Genomic DNA, 20,764 nt, shown 5'->3' with positions numbered 1-20,764 from the left:
GAGGCTGAGAAGGGCAGATCCCTTGAGCCCAGGGGTTTGAGTCCAGCCTAGACAACGTGGTCTTTTTGGTAGAAACCCCATCTCTACCAATAAAACACAGAAATAGCCAGGCATGGTGGTGCATGCCTGTAGTCCCAGCTTCCTGGGAGGCCGAGGCAGGAGAATGGCTTGAACCTGGGAGGCAGAGGTTGCAGTAAGCTGAGATGGCACCACTGTACTCCAGCCTAGGCGACAGAGGGAGATTCGGTCTCAAAAAAAAAAGATGTTTCTTGACTTCTGTTTTTGGCAGACCACATTGTGCAAACACCCAGGATCACTGCTGAGTACAAGCATCATGTTGATTGCACAAGTGGATTCACGAACAGGCAAGGACGTGACCAGGGACAAACGTGGAAAGGGGAGAGGACGTCAGAAGCAGAGATGCTTGCCATCCTAGAGCAGGCCGGTGGGTGGGTAGGGTGCGAGTCCTGCGGCCCAGGGGTTGGGTTTTACACTGAAGCAGGACAGTTGATGAAGCTAAGGCTCCCAGCAGGCGGGAGGTGGACGGAGACTCCTGTGTGAAGCACAGATATGCAAGGAGGTGCGTCCTCAGTGAAAGGGTGGACTAGGAAAACAACAACAGCCTGGAGACTGTTCCTAAACTCAGCCCTCAGCCCTCAGCGGAAGCCAACCCAGGGTCATTGCTAGAGGGATCCTCCATCTTGACAGGAGCAAGCTCGAGGGGCCGGGGGGTGGGCACCGAAGCATCCATAGTCCTGGCCCTGCTGTGGGAGAGGAGAGACCGTGCTTAACCCCTGCTTAGACCTTGTTAAAGGCCCACATTAAGGTTAGCCACTACAGGAGTAGAAACAGGAAGAGAAAATGCAGGCAACACCACAGAGACTGTAGGAAGAAGATGAGGAGGACCCTGTGTTCAAATGTATCAGTAATGAGAACACAAGTAAGTGGATTAAAAACTGAAACATTCATAGGAGAACATCTAAAGCATCAAGAAACAACGATTAGAACTGGAGGCTTTTCACACGTGGGTCAGCGAGGCCTGAGAAGCTGGTATGGTGATATGAATATCAAACAACCTGGGTTTTTGGTCAAAAGCCACTGTCAAAGATAGTTATTTTCCTAAGATGCAAAATGCATACGCCATAAAGAACAAAATAGAAAAGTTGCTATACTAAAGTTTTAAACTTGTGGGATATATTTTTTAAATCCTTAAGTGAAAAGCCAAGCCACAGAATGAGGGAAAACATGGTCAACATCTGTAACTGACAAAAAGATTGCTATCTAGAATAAAAACAGAACTCCTGCAAATTAATCTAAAAGGGCAAACGAGTGCAACAAGAAACAGGTAAAGGACAAGAGCCATTGGCTCCAGGGAATAAGCTGCCTCCCTCGGCCTTCATCAGGGAGACTTTGTCCCCACACCCTCCTCATGGGGCCCTGCGCAAGCCTCTGAGCCATGACCAGGGCGTCTCCCCCCAGGCCCTGCTCTGTTGTCACTTGGACCTCACTGCGCGGCCTTGCGGCCTCCCCCACTCGCCGTTCAGCTCCAGCTGTCCATACGTCCCACATAAAACTGCCCGAAAGACCTGGGCCACCCCTAACCCCAGCTCTGTGCACCTGCAAAGCACTGGTCCTCTCCATGCCTCGCAGAGTTCTCATGGTCACATTCAGCTGCCTGCACCCCTTCCCCCTTCACATGGGTACACACCGCACACCACACAAGTGCAGACGCCAGCTCTGGGACAGCGCTGATGTCTGCATTGTTTTCTCCTGAATGTGTCCCCAGCACTGGCCCAGGGCCTGATATTCTACAGGGACTAAAAAAATAATGCTGAATGAATGAATCAACAAAATGTACATAAAACAGCTGCGGTTTCATCCCTTCAGAAGCCCAAGACTGAAAAAGTCTTTCCATACAGGTGCCAGTGTGGGGGGAGGATAGGAGCCCAGGAGGTGTGGCTGGTAGAAGGGAGGCCAAGTGGGTGCAGTCCTCTGGAGGACGCTGGGCAGCGCCTAGTGAGATGAAATTGTGTGCGTCCAGCCAGGCGTGGCAGCTCATATCTGTAATTCCAGCACTTTGCGAGGCCGAGGTAGGCTGATCACGTGAGACCAGGAGTTTTAGACCAGCCTGGCCAACATGGTGAGACCCAGTCTCTACTAAAAACACAAAAATTAGCTGGGCGTGGTGGGGGATGCCTGTAGTCCCAGGTACTCTGGAGGCTGAGGTGGGAGAATCACTTAAACCTGAGAAGTGGAGGCTGCAGTGAGCCAAGATTGCACCACACTCCAGCCCGGGCAACAGAGTGAGACTCCATCTCAAAAAAAAAAAAGGAATTGTATGCGTCCTAACTCCACACAGGTGCACTCAGCAGAAGCCAGACTGGGGGTGAGGAGTGAAAATGCAGGAACTCCGTCTGCCTGAGGCCACAGAGGAGAGGGCATGGGGGGGCGGGGGGTGGGCAAGGTGTGGGGCCACAGATGGGAGGGCTGGCCTGGTCCCTGGGGAGGACATGGGAGTCTTACACCAGTGACCAGGACGGGTTTGCTGACGGGCTGCAGGGTATGAAGGGGGTCTGGCAGGGGCTGTGCAGACTCTAAAGTTGCGTGAAAGGAAACACAAGCAAGCTCCCAGGGCCTTGGACGGCCATTTGTGCTTAATTAGACCCCAGCATTTTTTTTTTTATGGCATTGAGGGATCTGGCCACAATCTGCCTGGGCCGGTGACCCCTTTCCCCCTTCCCATGGGCTTGTCATGCAGGCCCTGTGCGAGGCAGGGCGAACCCTGCATGACCCCGGACCCACAGTGCTCTCAGCTCTACCCTCCTCGCTTCTTACAGGATGGGTCAGGTCTGGGGCATCCTGAGGGCACCCAGGAGGGGCCCTGACCCTCAGTGACATGGGAGGGGGGCCTAGACCCTCTCTAGATGCAGTGCCGCTGGGCAGGAGCAGGGAAATGGCAGGTATTTTCTCCTCCTTCATGAGGCTTGCAGCTCTAGAGTTTTATTTTTATTGCTGCCTTATATTTAGGGATGAAAGGCTGTCTTAGAATGCAGATTAACCAGCACACTCTTTAAAGGAAATAAAGTGACTTCATTTGGAAAATCACACGGACATTCGCAGACATTCAATTTTTGCTAAACATGTACTAGCATGTCATGTACTTTAGATCAATATTGCAAATTTAATACAAACCACAGTACAAAAAAATATTTGAAAGCTTCCTAAAGGCACTGAGAAAGCAGTAGGGAGTTGCATTTATAGTGCATAGGTTTTAAAAATTCAACAAGTTGGTCTAGGTATTGAAAACTTTTTTCTTCCAGTAGAAACTGCAAAAATATAAGTCGTATTGATCTTCCTTCCATCCCATTCCCACCTCATATTTGACTTTAATACTTTTTCAGCTATATAGGGAAAAGCTACATAAACAGAAAAACATGAACCTGTAATTAGTGCTAACAATGACATTTTAGAGAAGTGACATGTCCACCCCTTCTATGTTCCACCGTCTTCCCCACTGTTTTCCAAGAGGGTCGTGGCTATAAAATAACGAAAGTGCTGACGTGGGGAGTTTTTCTTGCCACCAGGGAAGGGACGTCGGACACCTTGCTGACCCCAGGCTCTCAGGGCCACAGCCTCATGTGGGGTCCCCACACCACAAAACCGGCAGAGCCGACACCCATGTGCTGAGTGCAGCATCAGCACAGCATGGCCTGCCTGGCAGCAACCCACCATTCAATCTGGCACCTGTCACCAGGAGGGCCTTGGGTGGGGGGACGCATCTAAAGGTCTGGGAGGCTGCAGGGTAGGACGTGGTGAAGGAGCCTCCTGGGCAGGGGCTGCCGTCTGTGCTTAAGGAGGCCCCGGTGCTCCTTTGATGGCACTGAAGGGCCTGGCTATCATCGGCAAACACACAGCCATGTCTCTGATTCGATCTTTGGGGCCTGGTGTTCTTCCCAGTGACAGCCGTTGGCTCCAGGACACTCAAGACCTGTGATACACAAGACTCTCAGTCACTGAGCTCCCTGCCCTCCTCGGCCCTGAGACTGGAAGAGCAGCTGCCACATTTGGGACCCAGGCAGCGCCCAGGCTGAAGGGAGCTGCTGAGGGCTGAGCCCCAGGACACAGGACGTGGCTGGCCCTCAGGACAGGGAACTCCAAGAGTGGAACATGCATGTTGATGGAGACTTTTTCAGGGATACAGCAGATCTGATTTTTAATTCTTTTTTGTAGAGACATGTTCTTGCTATGTTGCCCGGGCTGGTCTTGAACTCCTGGGCTTAAGCAATCCTCCCACCTTGACCTCCCAAAGCGCTGGGATTACAGGCATGAGGCACTGCGTCTGGCCTGCAGGTCTCATTATTAAGGGTGTTTCCATGATCAGCAAAGGAGCTGAGCACTTGGTTAGAATAGGAAGGACGTGGGAAACTTCTGAAATACCATCCTGGTCTTAAATCCATAGATGGCCCGAGGCCAGCGGTGTGCCATGCTCAGCATGAGAAATGAATAAAGAAGGGCTCTGTGGTAGCGTAGGGCCCAAGTGGGAAGTAGGAGCCAGTCCTCAGGTGCCTGGTCCTCACAGGTGCCTGCTCTCCACAGGTGACTGACCCTTAAGCAGCTGGTCACCCATGGCTGGCCCCTGGGCAGCTCTGTCCCGTCATGAGTTAGGCATCAGATAAGGGAGAGACGGTGGTGGAAAGCCACGAGCATGTCTCACACCCATGACAGCACAGCACGGAGGGCAGCTTTGAAAGGCGCCCCTGGCTACGCAGTCAGTGAGTGCCCCCTCGGCAGGGCTTGGGGGTCATAGGCGGCCACCACGGCTCCGGGACTCTAGGCTCTGGTGGTTGGCTGTTCTCTTTCAGTTCTGAGAGGAGATCCTTATCCCTGTCCCTGCCACATGGGGGCAAACTGTCCAAGAACCAGGCCACTGAGAGCTGCAGGCACCTGGCGTTGGGCAGAAGACCCAGTGCTGCCAACCAAACCTGGGTTTTGACAAACTGAAGGTGCATTTATCAAATGGCTTCAGCATTAAACCAGGGGCTAAGTAAGCACTGATCCCCCAAAGCCACCACCAACATAGCAGGAGTCCACACGGGAGGCAGAATGCACAGTGCGACGGGGTAGTGGGTCCCTCGTCTGCCGGCTCCTGTGGCTCCTGCCACTCCCAGTGGAGCTGCCGTCAGGGCGCTGGTGCCCTGTCCCTGAGGAGAGGGGGCCTTCCCGCCCCCACACAGGTGGGCCTCACCGCCCGGCGGTGACTTCTACACCCTGATCTGATGCCTGCACCAGCCGGGTGGGGTTCCAGGCCACACCATGGAAGAAGCCTGAACTGCACCAGCAGCTGTAAGTTATCTCGGGTTGGTGGATTGGTGACCTTCACTTTCTGACTTATGCTTTTGTATCCAAATTTCCTACTCTCAGAATATATCACCTTTACCACTGTTTTAATGCTGTTAATACTTGTCCATCTTGTCCCTAATTATTCTCCTAGGATGGCAATGGGAACCCTCATTTCAGTGAACCATAGAGACAGCCAGACAGAGAAACCCCCACAGACAGCAGTTTCCTGTGTCTTCTCTCTATGTTGTGTGTGTCTCTGTACTTCCAAACCCGGAGTCTGTGAACTCTGTATTACGTGATGCACCAAGAGGCAGATTAGTAAGAACCGTCTGCAGAGACCCACTGAGAACTCAGGAGATGTCCAGAAGGAACAGGGGCTATTCTGTCAATTTCCAGTCCAGGTTGGCCTCACACTCTGTCATGGTGCCACACAGTGTGGGGCAGTGTGGGACTCACGCTGCCAGCCTCTGCTGCCTGGAACTTTCTAGATTCCTCCATGAGTGGGCTCACAGATCTTTTCTCCACGAGTTGTATTTCTAATTTGCGGTGTGCTGGCCTCTGCAGCGCACTAAGGCGATGGGCTGACTCTGCCTGCACAGCACAGGCCGGGAGCTGCAAGTGGCCTGGGAGGGCTGAGCTAGGTAGGTCACCCAACCGCTTCATCCCGACTGTGGACTTGGCGGCCGTGGGATGGGATGATGTTGTCCAGCCGTGATCACTTTCCTAAAGATTTTAATTCCTCAAAGAGAAATACTGTCATGCTTGAATAGATTTACAGCCAGTTTGCATTTAAGAACTATTGGGACATTTTACAAAATTCAGGATACGCTACTGCATATGCTGCACACACAGACTAGCAGAGTGTGCATGCACAGCTCTGCAGAGCGCGTGTCTTAGGACGGGCTCCGGCCTGACCAGGCGCAGGGCAGCCCAGCCGCTGACGCATCTGAGCCTAGACGGACGGATCTGAGCCTGGACAGTGGTCACTGTGCTACGGCAGGAATGTGCACTCGGAAGCTTGGGGCGGGACCAGCGTCGCCAAGGCACTTTTGGGAAACATCCCAGGCACCGCTCCCTGGTTGTGAGTCGCCCACTGGGGTGAGTCCAGGGGCTCCCGCTTGACCACAGGGGCAGCCTCAGCAGCTCTGCAGGCGCAGGACTGTTCGCTTCGGCCCCGTGCACAGAGCTGGTGGGGAGGCTCTGGCTGGGGAAGGCCCTGCACGGGCTCCAGGCAGGCACAGTGTGCGGGGTGGAAAGGGGTCAGCTCCCTGCTGCGCCCAACAGTGGCCCTGCCATGAGGCTGAGTCCCCCGCACGCCGTGCCCCAGGTGCGAGAGGTACACCTGTTGCCGAGAGTCAGGCTCTGTTTTCAGGTGCATCCTGGTAGGGAAGGTGGCTGGATGGCTCCTGTCACTGGCCCCCAGCCACACCTGGCTGGGCACACAGCCGTCTGCAGCATCCTCAGACCCAGAGTCCTTCTCCATCTTGATGGGCACATCTAGCAGCAGCGTCGGACCGCACAGGTCCCCCGGAGGCATCGGCACACCCTGCAGCTTCATGTCCTCCATGGGATAGCCCCTCGTGGCACAACGCTGAGCTCCAGGCTGAGGGAGCTGGTGCTGCAGGCCCCCCTGGGGAAAGTGGCAGAGGGGAGGGTGCACCTGGTCCTCACCGACATCCCGCACAGATCTGCTGGTCCGGCTGGAGTAGGCACCGGGGGATGGGCTCGGCGGGTGAGAGACGGACGAGTTCCTGAAAGTGCCCTGGACACACGAGTAGGGCAGGCAGGAGCCGCGGGGCGTGGGGCACAGGTCGGGTGGGTCACTCTTGCTGGGCTGCAGCCTCAGCCTGGCACCATCCTCACTGTGCCTTCCCACTGTCCAGGGCAGGGGCTTCGTGGGTCCTGGAGTCTCCCTGTGCCCTGTCACTCCGGAGGCCCTGCTCAGCATCCTGTGCTGCTCCTCCTCCCTGTCCCTGCAGAGAAAAGACGGGGCCTATTCGACAGAGCTGAAGACACCAGGTCTGGTTGCCTTGGGTGGGGGTCTCTAAGGGAGGCTGCTAAATTAGGATGATGTGGAATCTGCTGGGGCTGCTACACTGACCCCACACTGCACTGTCCCTTCTAACCCACCCAGCAGCCCAGGAGGCCGTGCCAGCACCCCCACCCCCACTGTGTGCCTGGGGTGAGTGAGGAGGCCCAGGGTGGGGTGAGGGTGCAGGCTTCAGGGAGGTGTCTCTGTGAGGCCTATGCCAGCTGTCCAGTGTCAGCCACACCAGTCACTAGCACTAGGGGTGGGGAGGGGCAGTGCAAATGGTCCCATGGAACTGCAAAGCAGAAAACACTGTGTCCAGCAGTTTCTGTGGCCAGGCTCTGTTGCTGACCAACGGGACTTGGGACTGGCACTGCGTGACTGTGAGATGGTGACCTGGAGGGTGGGGAGAGACCCGTGGTGCACAGCTGGGCTGGTCAGGAAAGGGGAGGAGGCCCACCTGGGCAGTAGGCAGGCCCTGGGGAGGGAGAGGGAGGAGAGAGGGCTCTGAGCAAAGGCAAGCTCAGGAGTCAGGTGCCCGAGGTCCAGGCGACAGGTGAGGGCGGGTCCCAGAGCCCACGGGGCATCCTCAGTCCCATCATCCCTGGGCCACTGCTCCCCGGGGTCAGTCCCCAGCGATACATGTGACTTCCAGCCCAGGAAGCTTCCTGGGCAGCTCCACAGAGAGCAATGTTAGTTGTGGCTCGCGTGGTGGTCAAGGCTGCCGCCGTCTTTTTTTTTCCTTCTTAATCACTCCCCCACCTGCTCTTTGGCCTCCACGGTGACTTAGGGAGCTGCCAGGGCTGGGGGAGGCTGCCTGGCACCACTTACCCTGAGTACCCCTTGGGGTCGAGGACAAGGTCGGGGCCGCCCCGGAGGCACAGGCACGGGGCCCTGGTGGGAACCTGTGCCCATCGGCCAGCGTCAGTCTGTTCCCTGAGCACCAAAATGCCGCTTTCTCTGCTGCTCCTTCCTGTTGGGGTTTAGAGGGGGAGGAAGCCGTCACAGCGTGAGCTGAGGAGCTCCTGGAAGACGGCTGCTTGTTCTCAGCAAGGCAGGACCCATCGGCTCCTCAGAAACGCACAGACCAGAGCCCAGGAACAGCACTTGTCCACAGTGGGACAGACACTAAGTCTCTGCAAAATGGCTTCTCCACGGAATACGCCGACATCTCCAAGGAGCAGAAACACATTTTACTCATGCGGAAAAGATCAGATAAGAAATGTTCTAAGTACCTGCTGAGTAACTGGGTTTTCCACGCAGTTCCAATTCGCACAGGCTGGTGGTGGCTTTTACTCTGTGAAGAACACAGATAACAGCGAGATGACGTATGGATTAAACACGCGATGATGGTAGAAATTAATAAGGACAGGTATTGCTGTCGCCCCTGAGCAGTGAAGACAGACACAATAATTGGCTCTTGTTTAATTCTTTACAGCACGGAAAGTTATTTTCTCAGCTATAGAGTTACTGAAAATGCTAAGTCATGTCACTTTTCAGGCCAATGAAGGGCCAATGAATTTGCTTCAGAAAGTGGAAGGATAAAATCATAGGATGATTTTTAGAGGTTATATTTTTTTTCCTGGACAGCCAGAAAGAAAATACAGTCCATTCTCATGACTCCAGGTAGTAACGTTCCAGAAAGTGAACACTGAGGTGCGTTGGAGACCAACTCACACGGGACGTGTGTGTACCCACATACGCATCACACTGATCGGGATCTTAAGTCCCAACGACTCACTCTGGTAGATTCTATTTGCTTTTGCTTTTCAAAAGAGAAACAGTAAGTGGCACTGCCCCACCAGCAGGTCCCAGAGTTGAGTTCAAACCCATCTGACTGGCCCCACAGCCACAGCCCCTGCGCTGCTCTCCTCTCTGTCCTCTGGGCACCTCCAGGAGGGCCAGGACCAGAGGCTGAGTGGGGGCCCATGTCTAACATGAGACTCACAATGCCCCACGTATGGCCATGAATGGCTGCAAAGCAGAGGGTGTGCTGGCGTGGGGGTTCCCAGTGAATTACGGTGAGCAGAGGACTTCACAGAATGGGCTTCAGGAACAGGGAGATCAAGATCATGTCACAAAACCCCTGTGGGAAAAGCTGTGGAAGACTGGGTGGCTGCTGGGGGCCGCTGCTGGGGGCCGCTGCTGGAGGGCGCCGGAGGCTGCTGCCGCTGCCTCAGGGCCCTGATTCTGCAGAATGCACCTTGCATCTGGCACCACTGTGGCGCTCAGGACTGGTGGACCACAAGGTGTATCCCGAAAGCTGGCTTCTGAATCCAGCTCAGAGCAGGGTGGGGAGAATTCCAAAAGCCTTCAGCACGTGGGAGTCAGTATTCTTGGTTTTCTTCCCCCTTCTGAGTTGGAATAACATGTTTGTTGAGCTGAAGTTGTGTGCCAGCTCTATGTGCCTTGGGCTCCACCCCACCTCACAACCCCACCGGGGTCTCGTCGTCCAGGCCGCTGGAGGAGTGCTGTGACCTTCGGCCCAGTACCTGTGCCTGTAATCCCACACCTACGCTGCACCCCAGGGCCAGGACGACAGGGCTGTGCACACACCGTGCGGTGGGGTCAGGCCTGCCCTGCCTGGCTCTGACACCGCGGGGCTGCGTCCCCTCTGCTTCTATGGCTGGGAACTCCCAGGGAAGACCAGGCTGGCCGTGTGCAGCGGAAACTCCAAGGTGACTAAGCGGAGGACAGTGTTCCAGGGTTTGCGTGGCCCCTGTAGGTGCAGGAGGGCCTGGGCCCGAGCCCCGCAGGGACCTCAGGGCTTTCTGTGTGGTGTGTAGCATTTATTTCTTCTCCCTTTATCGCTCGCACTTTACATTTCCATCCTTTAAAATAAGGTACACGCATTTAATTTAAAACCTTGCAGAGTTGTGTGGGCCTCAGCAGGCTGGCCCACGTCCTGGCCGTCCCTGGAGCTGCCCTCTGTCCGCCCTCAGACAGCAGCAGTGAGCTGGGGCTGGCAGGGCCCAGGCAGAAGCCGCTCATGAGCAGAAATGAACAACGAACGTGGAAACCAATGCAGCGTGAAAGCCTTCAAATAACGGCTGCTGCTGTCAGACTGCAGAGCTGTCTAAATGGTTATGTTAGAGAGGTCAGAGGTGAGGATGGAACTCACGCCCACAGCAGAGAGCACTGTGAGTGCCGGGAAGGCAGCCTCGGGGCCTGCAGATGGAAGCCCTTCACGGTCAACCCTGGACACTGAGCCGGGGGTCCCAGAGCCTCCAAGGTCCTCCTTTGCAGGCACCCAGGGGAGAAAGGGCCCTCGGTCGTATCCTCTGCATCAGGAAGCCAGCAGGTGTGTGACGGGGTCCTCCCAGAGGGGTCTCACTGGTGGGTCCTGGGGCTCCCACGGAGGGCACGGGTGTGAATACAGAGGACGCGCTGGCCCATCAAAGGTGCCAAAGAATGGGAGGGACGGCAGCGTGCTGGGTGCTGCTGAGTCCCAGATCTCAAACTAGTTCGGGAGCCTGGACTCTGACAAGGTCAATCAAGACTGCATCTGAAAGAATGAAATTTAATACTAACAGAAGTTAAGGAATGCAGGTAGAATCCAAAGTCAGACTACAAGGCCACGCACGTGACTGCAACTTAGGATCGCCCTAACGCGCCTGCCACAGCAGGTACATCAGTGAAGCCAGCGCCCAGAACAGGGCGGGGACGTCTCCAGTCCGCACGGCTCCACCTACTGTGAACGTCCCGGGTGCTGTCCACGCGGAGAGGAGAAGCATCGGAATCAGGACATATCTGGAAACCATAACCCAGGGGAAAGGCAAATAGAGCAGAGAGCGCTCAGCCAAGACAGGGCCGTGGAACCCCAGGCAGTGGGATTCGAGTCACACCAGGAAGAATCTGCTCTCAAGGTTCTGTTTGGACCCAGCAGTGTTTTCTGTGTGGGGTTTGTGCAGCCTCAGCCATCTCTGGGGGCTATGGCAGAGACTCCCACTGTGCTGGGGAGCTGAATTCGATGCCTGCTAAGATTTCTTTCCCACTCAGTATTTGCTACCCACAGAGTGGGGAGGCCATGAACAAAGCGGCTGCACAATAGTGGCTGCAGGATCACAGGGCAGGGCTGAGCTGCGCTTGGTTACCAGGGCCTGGGCCTGCAGCGCCAAGCAGGACAAGTCGGGGGGTCTCGGAGTCACAGAGCAGGAGCACCTCACCAACAGCCAAGGACCCGGGGGCTGAGGGCCAGGGGCCAGGGGGCAGGGCCAGCCCAGACCACCCCTCCGCCCTGCATTCAGCCTCCGCCCCACCAGGCTGTCCCAGGAGGAAGTCGCAAGAGCAGCGACTCGCCCAGGTGGCCGGGGAAGGTGTCCTGCACAATTCCCTGAGAGGAAGTTGGATCTCTGGCATCCCAGCAGCCCCAGCCCTACCTCACTGGTGTCTTCCCAGCAGGCGGAACACACAGTTTCTATACACACAGCATTTACATCTCTCCCAGCACGCGAGACAGACTTAACGCATTCTAGGAAACTGCAGACACGAATCCCCGAGGGCAGGGGTCCCCATCCCCCAGCCACAGATGGGTACCCGTCCATGGCCTCTAGAAGCCAAGCTGCACAGCAGGAGGTGAGCCATGGGCAAGCGAGCGAAGCTTCCTCTGTATTTCCAGCCACTACCCATCACTCGCATGACCGCTGGCGCTCCGCCGCCTCTCAGCTCAGCTGGGCCATGATTCTCACAGGAGCGTGAACCCTGTTGTGAACTGTGCATGTGAGGGAGGCCCTAGGTCCGAGCTCCTTAGGAGAATCTAATGCCTGATGATCTGTCACTGTCTCCCATCACCCCCTGCCATGGGGCTGCCTAGTTACAGGAAAACAAGCTCAGAGCTAGCACTGATTCTACATTATGCCAAGTTGTATAATTATTTCATTATATATTACAACATAATAAAACAGCAATGAAATGCACAGTTAAGGGCAATGTGCTTGAATCATCCTGAAACCATCCCCATTCCCAGTCCGTGGGAAAATTGTCTTCCGCCAAACTGGTCCCTAGTCCTAGTACCAACAAGCTCGGGAACCCACAGGCTGTTTTCTACTTCTGAAAGGCTGAGAACGCTGTGGGATAGGACTGGCTCAGCCAGGGACGAGGACCAGCTGGAGGGGCAGCTGTGCCGTTGACCCTCCATCTGCCCACCAGGGACGCCTTTCTCCCGCATCTCTTGCAGCCAGGAACCACCTCCGCTTGTCCACGGACAGACAGTGCGAAGAGCGGGCAGCCGAGAGGTGGAGAAAGGCAGGGGCCACAGCAAACCCCCCATTCCCTTGAGGACACAGGGTCAGGCCACTTATTCTGAAACTGGTTCTGTAACAGGACGATTTAGGAATGAATCCATACAGGGAACGTTTGGTGCCAGTTTGCAAATGAGTTTGAAAAACATTGTTTCACCTAATAGTTGCTACCTATGTTGTGTGATGACTTTTACAACATGAAACTTACTTTATTACTGGTTGGAAATGAAGAAAGAAGATACAGAAAGTACTGAGCATGGAGGCATTTTGTGGTGGCTGCCAGCAGGCACCATGCGGCTGTGAAGGGCGAGTCTTACTCACTTTGCATCCGTGGTGGCCGCGGTGTCTGCCCTGGGCTTTGCCCTCAGAAGCGCACTCCTCATTTTCATCTCCGCTGTGGAGGGGAGGAGAGCGGGCGCCACGATGCAGAACAGCGACAGTCGCGGGGGAAGCGCGGCTCCCGACGGCGCCTTCTTCTTCTGTCCAAACAGGAATTTCAGTTTTCCTTGAAACTGCATCGTCTAGTGTTTTAAAGATAGAGAGGAAGGCGTGTTCACAAACTGCCCTGGCAAGGTGGTCACAGGACACAGAACTCAGGACGTGACAGTGGCTGGAATTCGCAGGGAGGCAGCTCACCATGAGCGGCTAGGGACAGCAGAGCAGCAGCTGCCAAGCCGGCGACCCCGGGGCCTGCGCAGTGATTCGATGTGCTTGAGTCATCCTGAAACCATCCCCCACTCCCAGTTTCTCTGGAGTCGTGGCGACTGCCTTTGAGTGACCGGTTCATTCCTGTGTGTGTGCTTGTGCACGTTCATGTGCGCCACGCCATGCACAGGTGGGCATGAATTGCGCCTGCGGGACCTGCCACCCACCCGCAGCCGGGCCAGCGGCCAACCCTCTGGCAGGAATTTGCAGGAGTGGATTATCTCCAAAGATCGTTTCAGCTTTAACACGCCATTTTACAAATTATGAATTCTTCATTTGTAATGATAAAACTTAGGCACAACTTGGTTTTATTTATCTAGGGTGTACAGTGTGATTTTAAAAGCCAGCAAGTAACCTAGGAGTTTGTTATAAAAGAAAATAGGCCGGGCGCGGTGGCTCAAGCCTGTCATCCCACCACTTTGGGAGGCCGAGACGGACGGATCACGAGGTCAGGAGATCGAGACCATCCTGGCGAACACGGTGAAACCCCGTCTCTACTAAAAAAATACAAAAAAACTAGCCAGGTGAGGTGGCGGGCGCCTGTAGTCCCAGCTACTCGGGAGGCTGAGGCAGGAGAATGGCGTAAACCCGGGAGGCGGAGCTTGCAGTGAGCTGAGATCCGGCCACTGCACTCCAGCCCGGGCGACAGAGAAAAACTCCGTCTCAAAAAAAAGAAAAGAAAATATCTCTCTACAAACAGAAGGCTGATGTATTATTTACCTGTTTACCAAAGGCCTTCAGGGGTACTGCCTTCTATGGAAGAATGACCTCACAATGTGACTCCACCCTCTCTCTATCCTTATTTCATCCATCTATCTTTCCATCCATCCATCCATGTTTCCATCCATCCATCTTCCCATCCATCTGTTCATCTTCCCATCCATTCATCCATCCACCCATCTATTCATCTATCCATGTTTCCACCCATCCATCATATTCCCATCTCACCATCCATCCATCCATCCATCCATCACCTTCCCATCCATCCATGCACTTATCAATCTGTCCATCTATCCATCCATCCACCCACCCACCCATCCATCTGTCCATCCATTCACCTTTCCATTTGTCCATCTATCCACCCACCCATCCATCTTCCCATTCATCCATCCATCCGTCCATCTATCCATCCATCATCTTCCCATCCATTCATCCATCCATCATCTTCCCATTCATCCATTCACTCATCCATCCATCCATCTTCTATATCCAACCATCCATCCATCCATTCATCCATCTTTCCATCTGTCCATCCATCCATCCATCTTCCCATCTATCCAACCATCCATCCATTCATCTATCTTTCCATGTGTCCATCCACCCATCCATCTTACCATCCATCCATCCATCCCTCATCTTCCCATCCATCCATCCCTCCATCTTCTCATCCATTCTCATCCATCCATCCACTCATCCACTCATCCACTCATCCATCCATCCATCCATCCACCCATCCATCTTCTCATTCATCCACCCACTCATCCACTCATTCATCCATCCATCCATCCATCCATCTTCCCATCTATCCAACCATTCACCCATCCATTCATCCATCTTTCCATCTGTCCATGGATATATTAAACAAATAATAAACACCTGCTGTGTAGCACTCACACAATTGGTGTGGGGGATTCAAGGCAGTGGTGTGCTGGGAAATGTTTAACATCTAGCTCTCCAGGGGGAATACTTCCCAGATATGCAGTGTTTGCCGATTTCTTTAGTATAAATATTCCCAACAAGGCTGACTTCAAGCTCCCAAGTTAATTTCAGCCGAATCTCAAAGACAACCATTTTCAGCTGGCCCTGTGGCATGAGGGAGCTTCCATGACACCTGCATTGCCCAGACTGCACCACTTAGGGTGGAAGCTGGGAAGAGCTGTGAGGTCCTGCAGGGTCTCGGTGTATTCTCTGTCAATACAGGAGCCCTTTATGGTGCTGTGGATGAATGGATTTTAATGGGAAAACAGAATCAGACACTTATTTGTGTAAACCTCATTGCAACATTTTAGCGTCAATCTAATTTCTCTGGCTTATTTCCTCCATTCAGTTCTTTGTTTGACAATTTCATTTTAAACTATATTCCACTGGCTGCACAGTAAAATCCTTCCAATTTTGTGTCATCTAGAAATAAGAGTTTTTAATTAACCAGGAATTGGTTATATAATTTTTAAAAATGAACAACATTCCTTAGCCAATAAAAAAGTATCTTAATTTCCACAAAATATCGAACAAAATACCAATGGTGAAACCCCGTCTCTACTAAAAATACAAAAAAATTAGCCGGACATGGTGGCGGGTGCCTATACTCCCAGCTACTCGGGAGGCTGGGCTGAGGCAGGAGGATGGCAGGAACCTGGGAGGCAGAGCTTGCAGTGAGCTGAGATCGCACCACTGCACTCCAGCCTGGGCGACAGAGCGAGACTCTTGTCTCAAAAAAAAAAAAAACTTTATTGTCACTAGTTATCTAAATGAAAGCTGTACCCTGAGGCATGTTCGTGGCAGCAGATCTGGGGCCTGTGGAGAGCTCGTCCTTCCACCAGGCACCCAGTGGGTGGGAAAGAGACAGAAACAGGCAGACCCACAGGTGCCTCTGCCATGGGGATGGTCTGCACCCGAGGTCCCCAGAAGGTCATGAGTCCACACATGGGTCGAAAACTGAGCCCAAGGGGCCTGCCCAGCTAGGGTGCTGGGTGAGAGGGCCTTGTGGCATTGAATTGCAGCCAGGAGACAGCAGGGGCCACCACTGGGCCTCTCAGGGGCTGTCACCCAGGGTTGACTATGCTGCGACCCAGGGGAAGTACAGTGCCTCGGGGTCTGAAAGGTGGGCAGGGGTCTGGGACAGGGTGGGAGGCCTTTGCCCTGACATGTCCAATGGGGAGGATTTCTCTGATTCAATGAGGAGCTGGAAGAAGAAATAGTCAAATAGCACAAGTGAAAATCCCAAGTATCTGTTTGCAAGAGAAGAGGGTGAAACCAAAAAGCTCGGCAGAAGCTGTGGGCTCAGCCACTCACGCCAGCCACAGCCGGAGGCTCTCCCAGCTTGCCAGCCCTTGGCAGAGGTGGGGCACATTTAAAAAAATATTTTAATAAGTTATAAATAAAGATACAACTAGAGTATAAACCTACTGCAGAGTTTTACATTTTCATCGACCTGGCTTGTCCACCACAGCAGGCCTCACAGTTGACTCATCACACATCCCCTCGCATGCTCAGAGGTGTCAAGGCCCCATACCATCCCAGCGTGCACAGAGCTCAGCGCCAGCCCTTGCCCCTCTACCAGGGACACGTGGGTTAACGCCCCCACCTCCTCTTGCTCTCTGTTTCCTTCTGCCCCAGGGCAGAATGCACCCCAGATGTCGGGAGCCCCCTGCTAGGAGCCCACACACTCACCAGGAAGCCCGAGGTGCTGTCCAGCAGGCAGCGCACACGGCAGATGAAGCAGCGGGTCAGGAAGGCTGAGTACTCTGTGGGCGCACCTGCGCCCCACTCCTCGGCCCTGAGCAGCCTCCCCAGGATGACGTCATCTCCTGCAGACCATAGTGGCCAAGGGGCGTGGCGGTGGGAGAAGCCAAAATACACAGGTCACACGCACAACTGCATGCACAGAGCATGCAACAAACACACCCATGGCTCTCACGTGCAAGGTCATGTAAACCCTATCACCGCGCGCTCCTCCTGCACCCAGCATCCTTCTAGACAAATTTTGCCTTCATCATCCCTTGCCTTTAAAAACATTGTTTTTAGTACATGCGCATGCACGACGATGGTTTCATCTTGCTTATTTTTAGCTTTATAAAAGGGTCTTTCATGTAGGTGCCTGGGCTTTGCTGTTTGATTTAAGGTCAATCACACTGTCACATGAAGTGGTGGCGGAAACTTTTCGTGAATTATTTTAGGCTTCTGTGGATATGTGCGAGAGAACCCAGGAGTCACCCTCTGCACAGGACGCCGGGCAGGTGTCGCCTCTCCTCAGAGCCCAGATGCAACTGTCCCAGCAGAGCCCCTGCCTGTCATTGCCTGTCAAGGAGCTCCACACCTGCAGGGCTCACCTTACCAGTCAGAGCCACAGGGAGGTTGGGGGCAAGCCCTGTGCAGGGGTCTTCTGTGAAAAGGGGCAACCGACTCTGAGTAGCAACCATCTTTCAGGGACTTTTATCGGATAACTCTAGTATGAAACAAAGAAAACTTCCTGGCAGACATGAGACTTGAGGGGAGTTTGCAAAACAAGAGGCCAGGACTGCAGCTTGTGGTGGGGTGACAAGAATGGCGGTGACCTCAAGTCTGGCAGAGCCCAGGCAAGCAACCAGGAGTGAAGCACACTCCAGCCACACGGAGCTGGTGCAGCCCAACCAGAGGACAGGGAGGGACATGGGAGGAGGTCTCTGAAGAAAAGTGAGATTTGGCGCTAAGGTCAATGTGGAAGGCAAAGCACACCAAGGAGGCACGACAGGGTCATTTCCAGAGGCAGTGACGTGTTCTGTGACCTGCTCTAGGTTTTGGTGACTCACTTGGACCCCAGACACCCACCTGTCTCCAAGGGCGGGGGCTGCCCAAACACCACCTGGGGAGGGTCCATGGCCCAGTGGAGCTGCCGGCAGAAGTCCTGGCGGTCGTCCACGTGGATGTAGTCGTAAATGTTCTGGTGCATCACGTCTGTCTGAAATCACGCAGCACGGTTATTCCAGCCTTACCCCAAGTGGCTTTACACACTTTATTCCACTGACGAGTAACCGAAAAATTTCCACTCCACTTGTCAAAGCAAGTCACAGCCACAGGGAAAGAATCCCACTGAAAAGACGGTGCTTGACCCGGGGCCCCCGCTCCCTCCTGGGAAGACGCCTGTCTCAGTTGCCTGGAGCACCTGTCCATCCGTCTGCCCACCAAGTGGTGCCCACATCCAGCCTTTGAGGGCAAGCGGGAGGCTAAAAGATGGGCATCTTCTGGGCCACAATGTGGGGCCAAGACATCCACTTTCCCGTCGACTTAGACTCTTTGTGACTGTTCCCCATCACTTCACATCTTACGGCGGGTGATTTCCTCCTTCCTGACACCCAGGCCTCAACCTTCACCCACTTTCATGAAGTCTCAAGAACCAGTTCACAGGCCTCTCTCTAGGCCTCTCCTTCCACCTGCTCAGAAGCAAATCTGGACCCTGACACAGAGGCCGACCCTCACAGGCACCCAGGGTCCATGTCCGGCGAGAGGCTGACACTGTGTGCCACGAAGACTGACTTCAAGGGGGACCCAACTGTCACCACTGCCTGTGAGCGTGTCTGCGCCTGAGGAAGGCCGGCCATCGCACCGCCCTCTCCCTTCTCCTAACCGAAGAAAGTCAGGCACCTGCACCTGCAGCCTGGCCCGCACACCCCCGCCCCCCCCCGCCCCGCCCCCGAATAATTAAGCCTGCCAGGGACTGCTAGAACCTCAGGACTCTTTCAGGGTGACCTAACTCTAAGTGGCATTTGTTATCATGATAATAACCAAGTGGTTCTTCCTAACTGGAGGGGAAGCTCCTTAAGAATCAAGACTTCAGAGGAACGTAATAAACTCACCCTAAAGGGACGAGCATCTTCAGGCAACCCAGTGGGAAGGACCCGCGGGGCTCCCCTAACAAGACGAGACACAGCCGCAGGAGGGCAGGGGGAGGCCTCACTCAAGGGCCTGGACTCCAACCGCCTGCGCCTCCGCAGTTCCCTTCTGAGAATGCGCTGTCACGAGCGGTGAGAGGAACAGAGACCCCTCGAAACGAAACGGGCCGCGCCAGCCTCCCCCCAGCGCACTCCTCGGGGCTCTGCCTTCGGTGCCTTCCTAAGGACTCGTAACTGGAGGGTAACCGAGGCCAAAAAGCGCCCAATCACAAACACACAGTTGGGTGAGTCACCATCAAGAAAACACCCCGCGGGACCCCAACCAGATGAGGCCACAGGGCGTCGCCGGCACCTGCAAGGCCGTTTCTGCCTCTGAGTCCGGCGCCCTCCCTGTGGGGGCTGGTTCTGCATGGTGGACTCCACGTGGAGGGAGGGTACCCGCCAGCATCCCCCTGCCCGGCATCGCCACCGTGAGGGCAGCTGCTGAACCGCGGGATGGGCGCTGTGGACAAGGAGGCCCTGGGTCTGCAAGGGCCTCCTGACTGGCACAGCCGCGCGCCAGCCACAGCCTCCCAGGCGGGGAAGCTCCTCTTCCAGTTAAGGCTCGAACACTCCAGCGGCTGCACCTTCAGGCCAATGTTTGTCCTTTTCCCTCTTTATCTTTTAGTCACTGCGGCGGATAGGCCATGTTTCTTGCTATGGTTTCAACTTTCCACCTCCTGAACCATAAGTAGGAGCATCTTGCATATTTCAGGTGTTCAGCGGTGCCGGCGTGTGGGGTGTGTGTGGGTGGGTGGGTGCGTGCATGGCTGTGTGCGTGGGTGCATGCGTGGCTGCGTGCGTGCGGCCCAGACATGTCTCTTTCTGCGGCGGGGACATGTCTCTTTCTGGAATCCCCACTGAGCTGTCCAGCTGCCTTGCCCAGTCCTTTCTGGGCCGCCTTTCATGCAAGGTGTCCCGCTGCCATCCTGCCCCCCTGATGGACCACGAGGCCCAACCCATCCGTCCTCTCTGTGTAGGGAGGGCTTTTTTCCTGAGAAATCTTTCCTCATAGATCTAGCTCTGCTCTGTTATCTTCTGGAAACTTCCATCATGCCCGGAAGCTGTCTGTGGTGTGAGCCAGGACTCAAGACCGGCTTCCTCCTGCAGGGATACAGCTCGCCCAGCGCCTGCATTGCCGCCTCCCTTCCGCTGCGAATGCCCCGGCAGCCAGTGTTTGGTGAGGGTGGGAGTCTGCGCTCCTCCCAGCCTCAGGGCTCCCTCTTTCTCCTTGACTTCCTGTTACCAGGGGATTGTCTTCGTAGGGCTCTGTTAATTCAGGGGCTGGGAAGCAATGCTGGGTTTAGGCTTCCATCCCATCCTGTTCTACGAAAACAGGATTTCCCAAATCCAGGACTTCACAGCTCTCTTTTCATCAAGTAGCCACAGCTCCTCCTCTAGTGTTCACGTTGGATACTGGAATATTTCGCAGTCAAAACCCGCTTCTCCTCCAGGAACTGCACGGTTCTGCCGCTCTATGGCGGCGGCCTCAGGGCCCGTCAGAGGGAGCTTAGCTACATAACCACCGTGGCGTCCCCTACCGCGGCGTTGTCTCTCGTGTTTCCGCAGGGTCTCCAGGCTGAAGGACGCAGCGTGTGAGAAGTTTAACAAATACACATCCACATCCCGATGGCCAGAAAAGGGGATCCACAAGGAACGTTTCAGAGTTCTGATCCAAACCACTCTACCTCTCGGTTCCACATCTTCAAATCCACGTTACACCCAGGCATAGGTAACACAAAACCAAGGAAACAAAGACCCAGACACCTGCGTCTTTCCCCTTCTGAACTAGAGCTCTTACGACATTTGTTTCACAGCTTATG

At 54.7% G+C, this 20,764-nt stretch overlaps 1 protein-coding gene across 1 annotated transcript in view; it reads right to left on the bottom strand.

The window, feature by feature from the left end:
- Positions 1–3,126: 3,126 nt before the first annotated feature.
- AHRR (aryl-hydrocarbon receptor repressor) overlaps positions 3,127–20,764 on the bottom strand; it is a 103,937-nt gene continuing 86,299 nt past the window's right edge. Inside the window, exons 6-11 of the mRNA XM_033178658.1 lie at positions 17,842–17,971; positions 16,705–16,841; positions 12,931–13,130; positions 8,605–8,666; positions 8,201–8,342; positions 3,127–7,313 (exon numbers count right to left, since the gene is read on the bottom strand). Of these exons, the coding sequence (XP_033034549.1) occupies positions 6,332–7,313; positions 8,201–8,342; positions 8,605–8,666; positions 12,931–13,130; positions 16,705–16,841; positions 17,842–17,971 (1,653 nt within the window). The 3' untranslated portion in view covers positions 3,127–6,331. The remainder of the gene's footprint in view (positions 7,314–8,200; positions 8,343–8,604; positions 8,667–12,930; positions 13,131–16,704; positions 16,842–17,841; positions 17,972–20,764) is intronic.

The sequence above is a fragment of the Trachypithecus francoisi genome, unplaced genomic scaffold (assembly GCF_009764315.1).
Source record: "Trachypithecus francoisi isolate TF-2019V2 unplaced genomic scaffold, Tfra_2.0 Lachesis_group2, whole genome shotgun sequence".
Taxonomy (NCBI): Eukaryota; Metazoa; Chordata; class Mammalia; order Primates; family Cercopithecidae; genus Trachypithecus; species Trachypithecus francoisi.
Note: the sequence above shows the minus strand (reverse complement) of the source record. Positions and strands in the feature narration are given on the sequence as shown.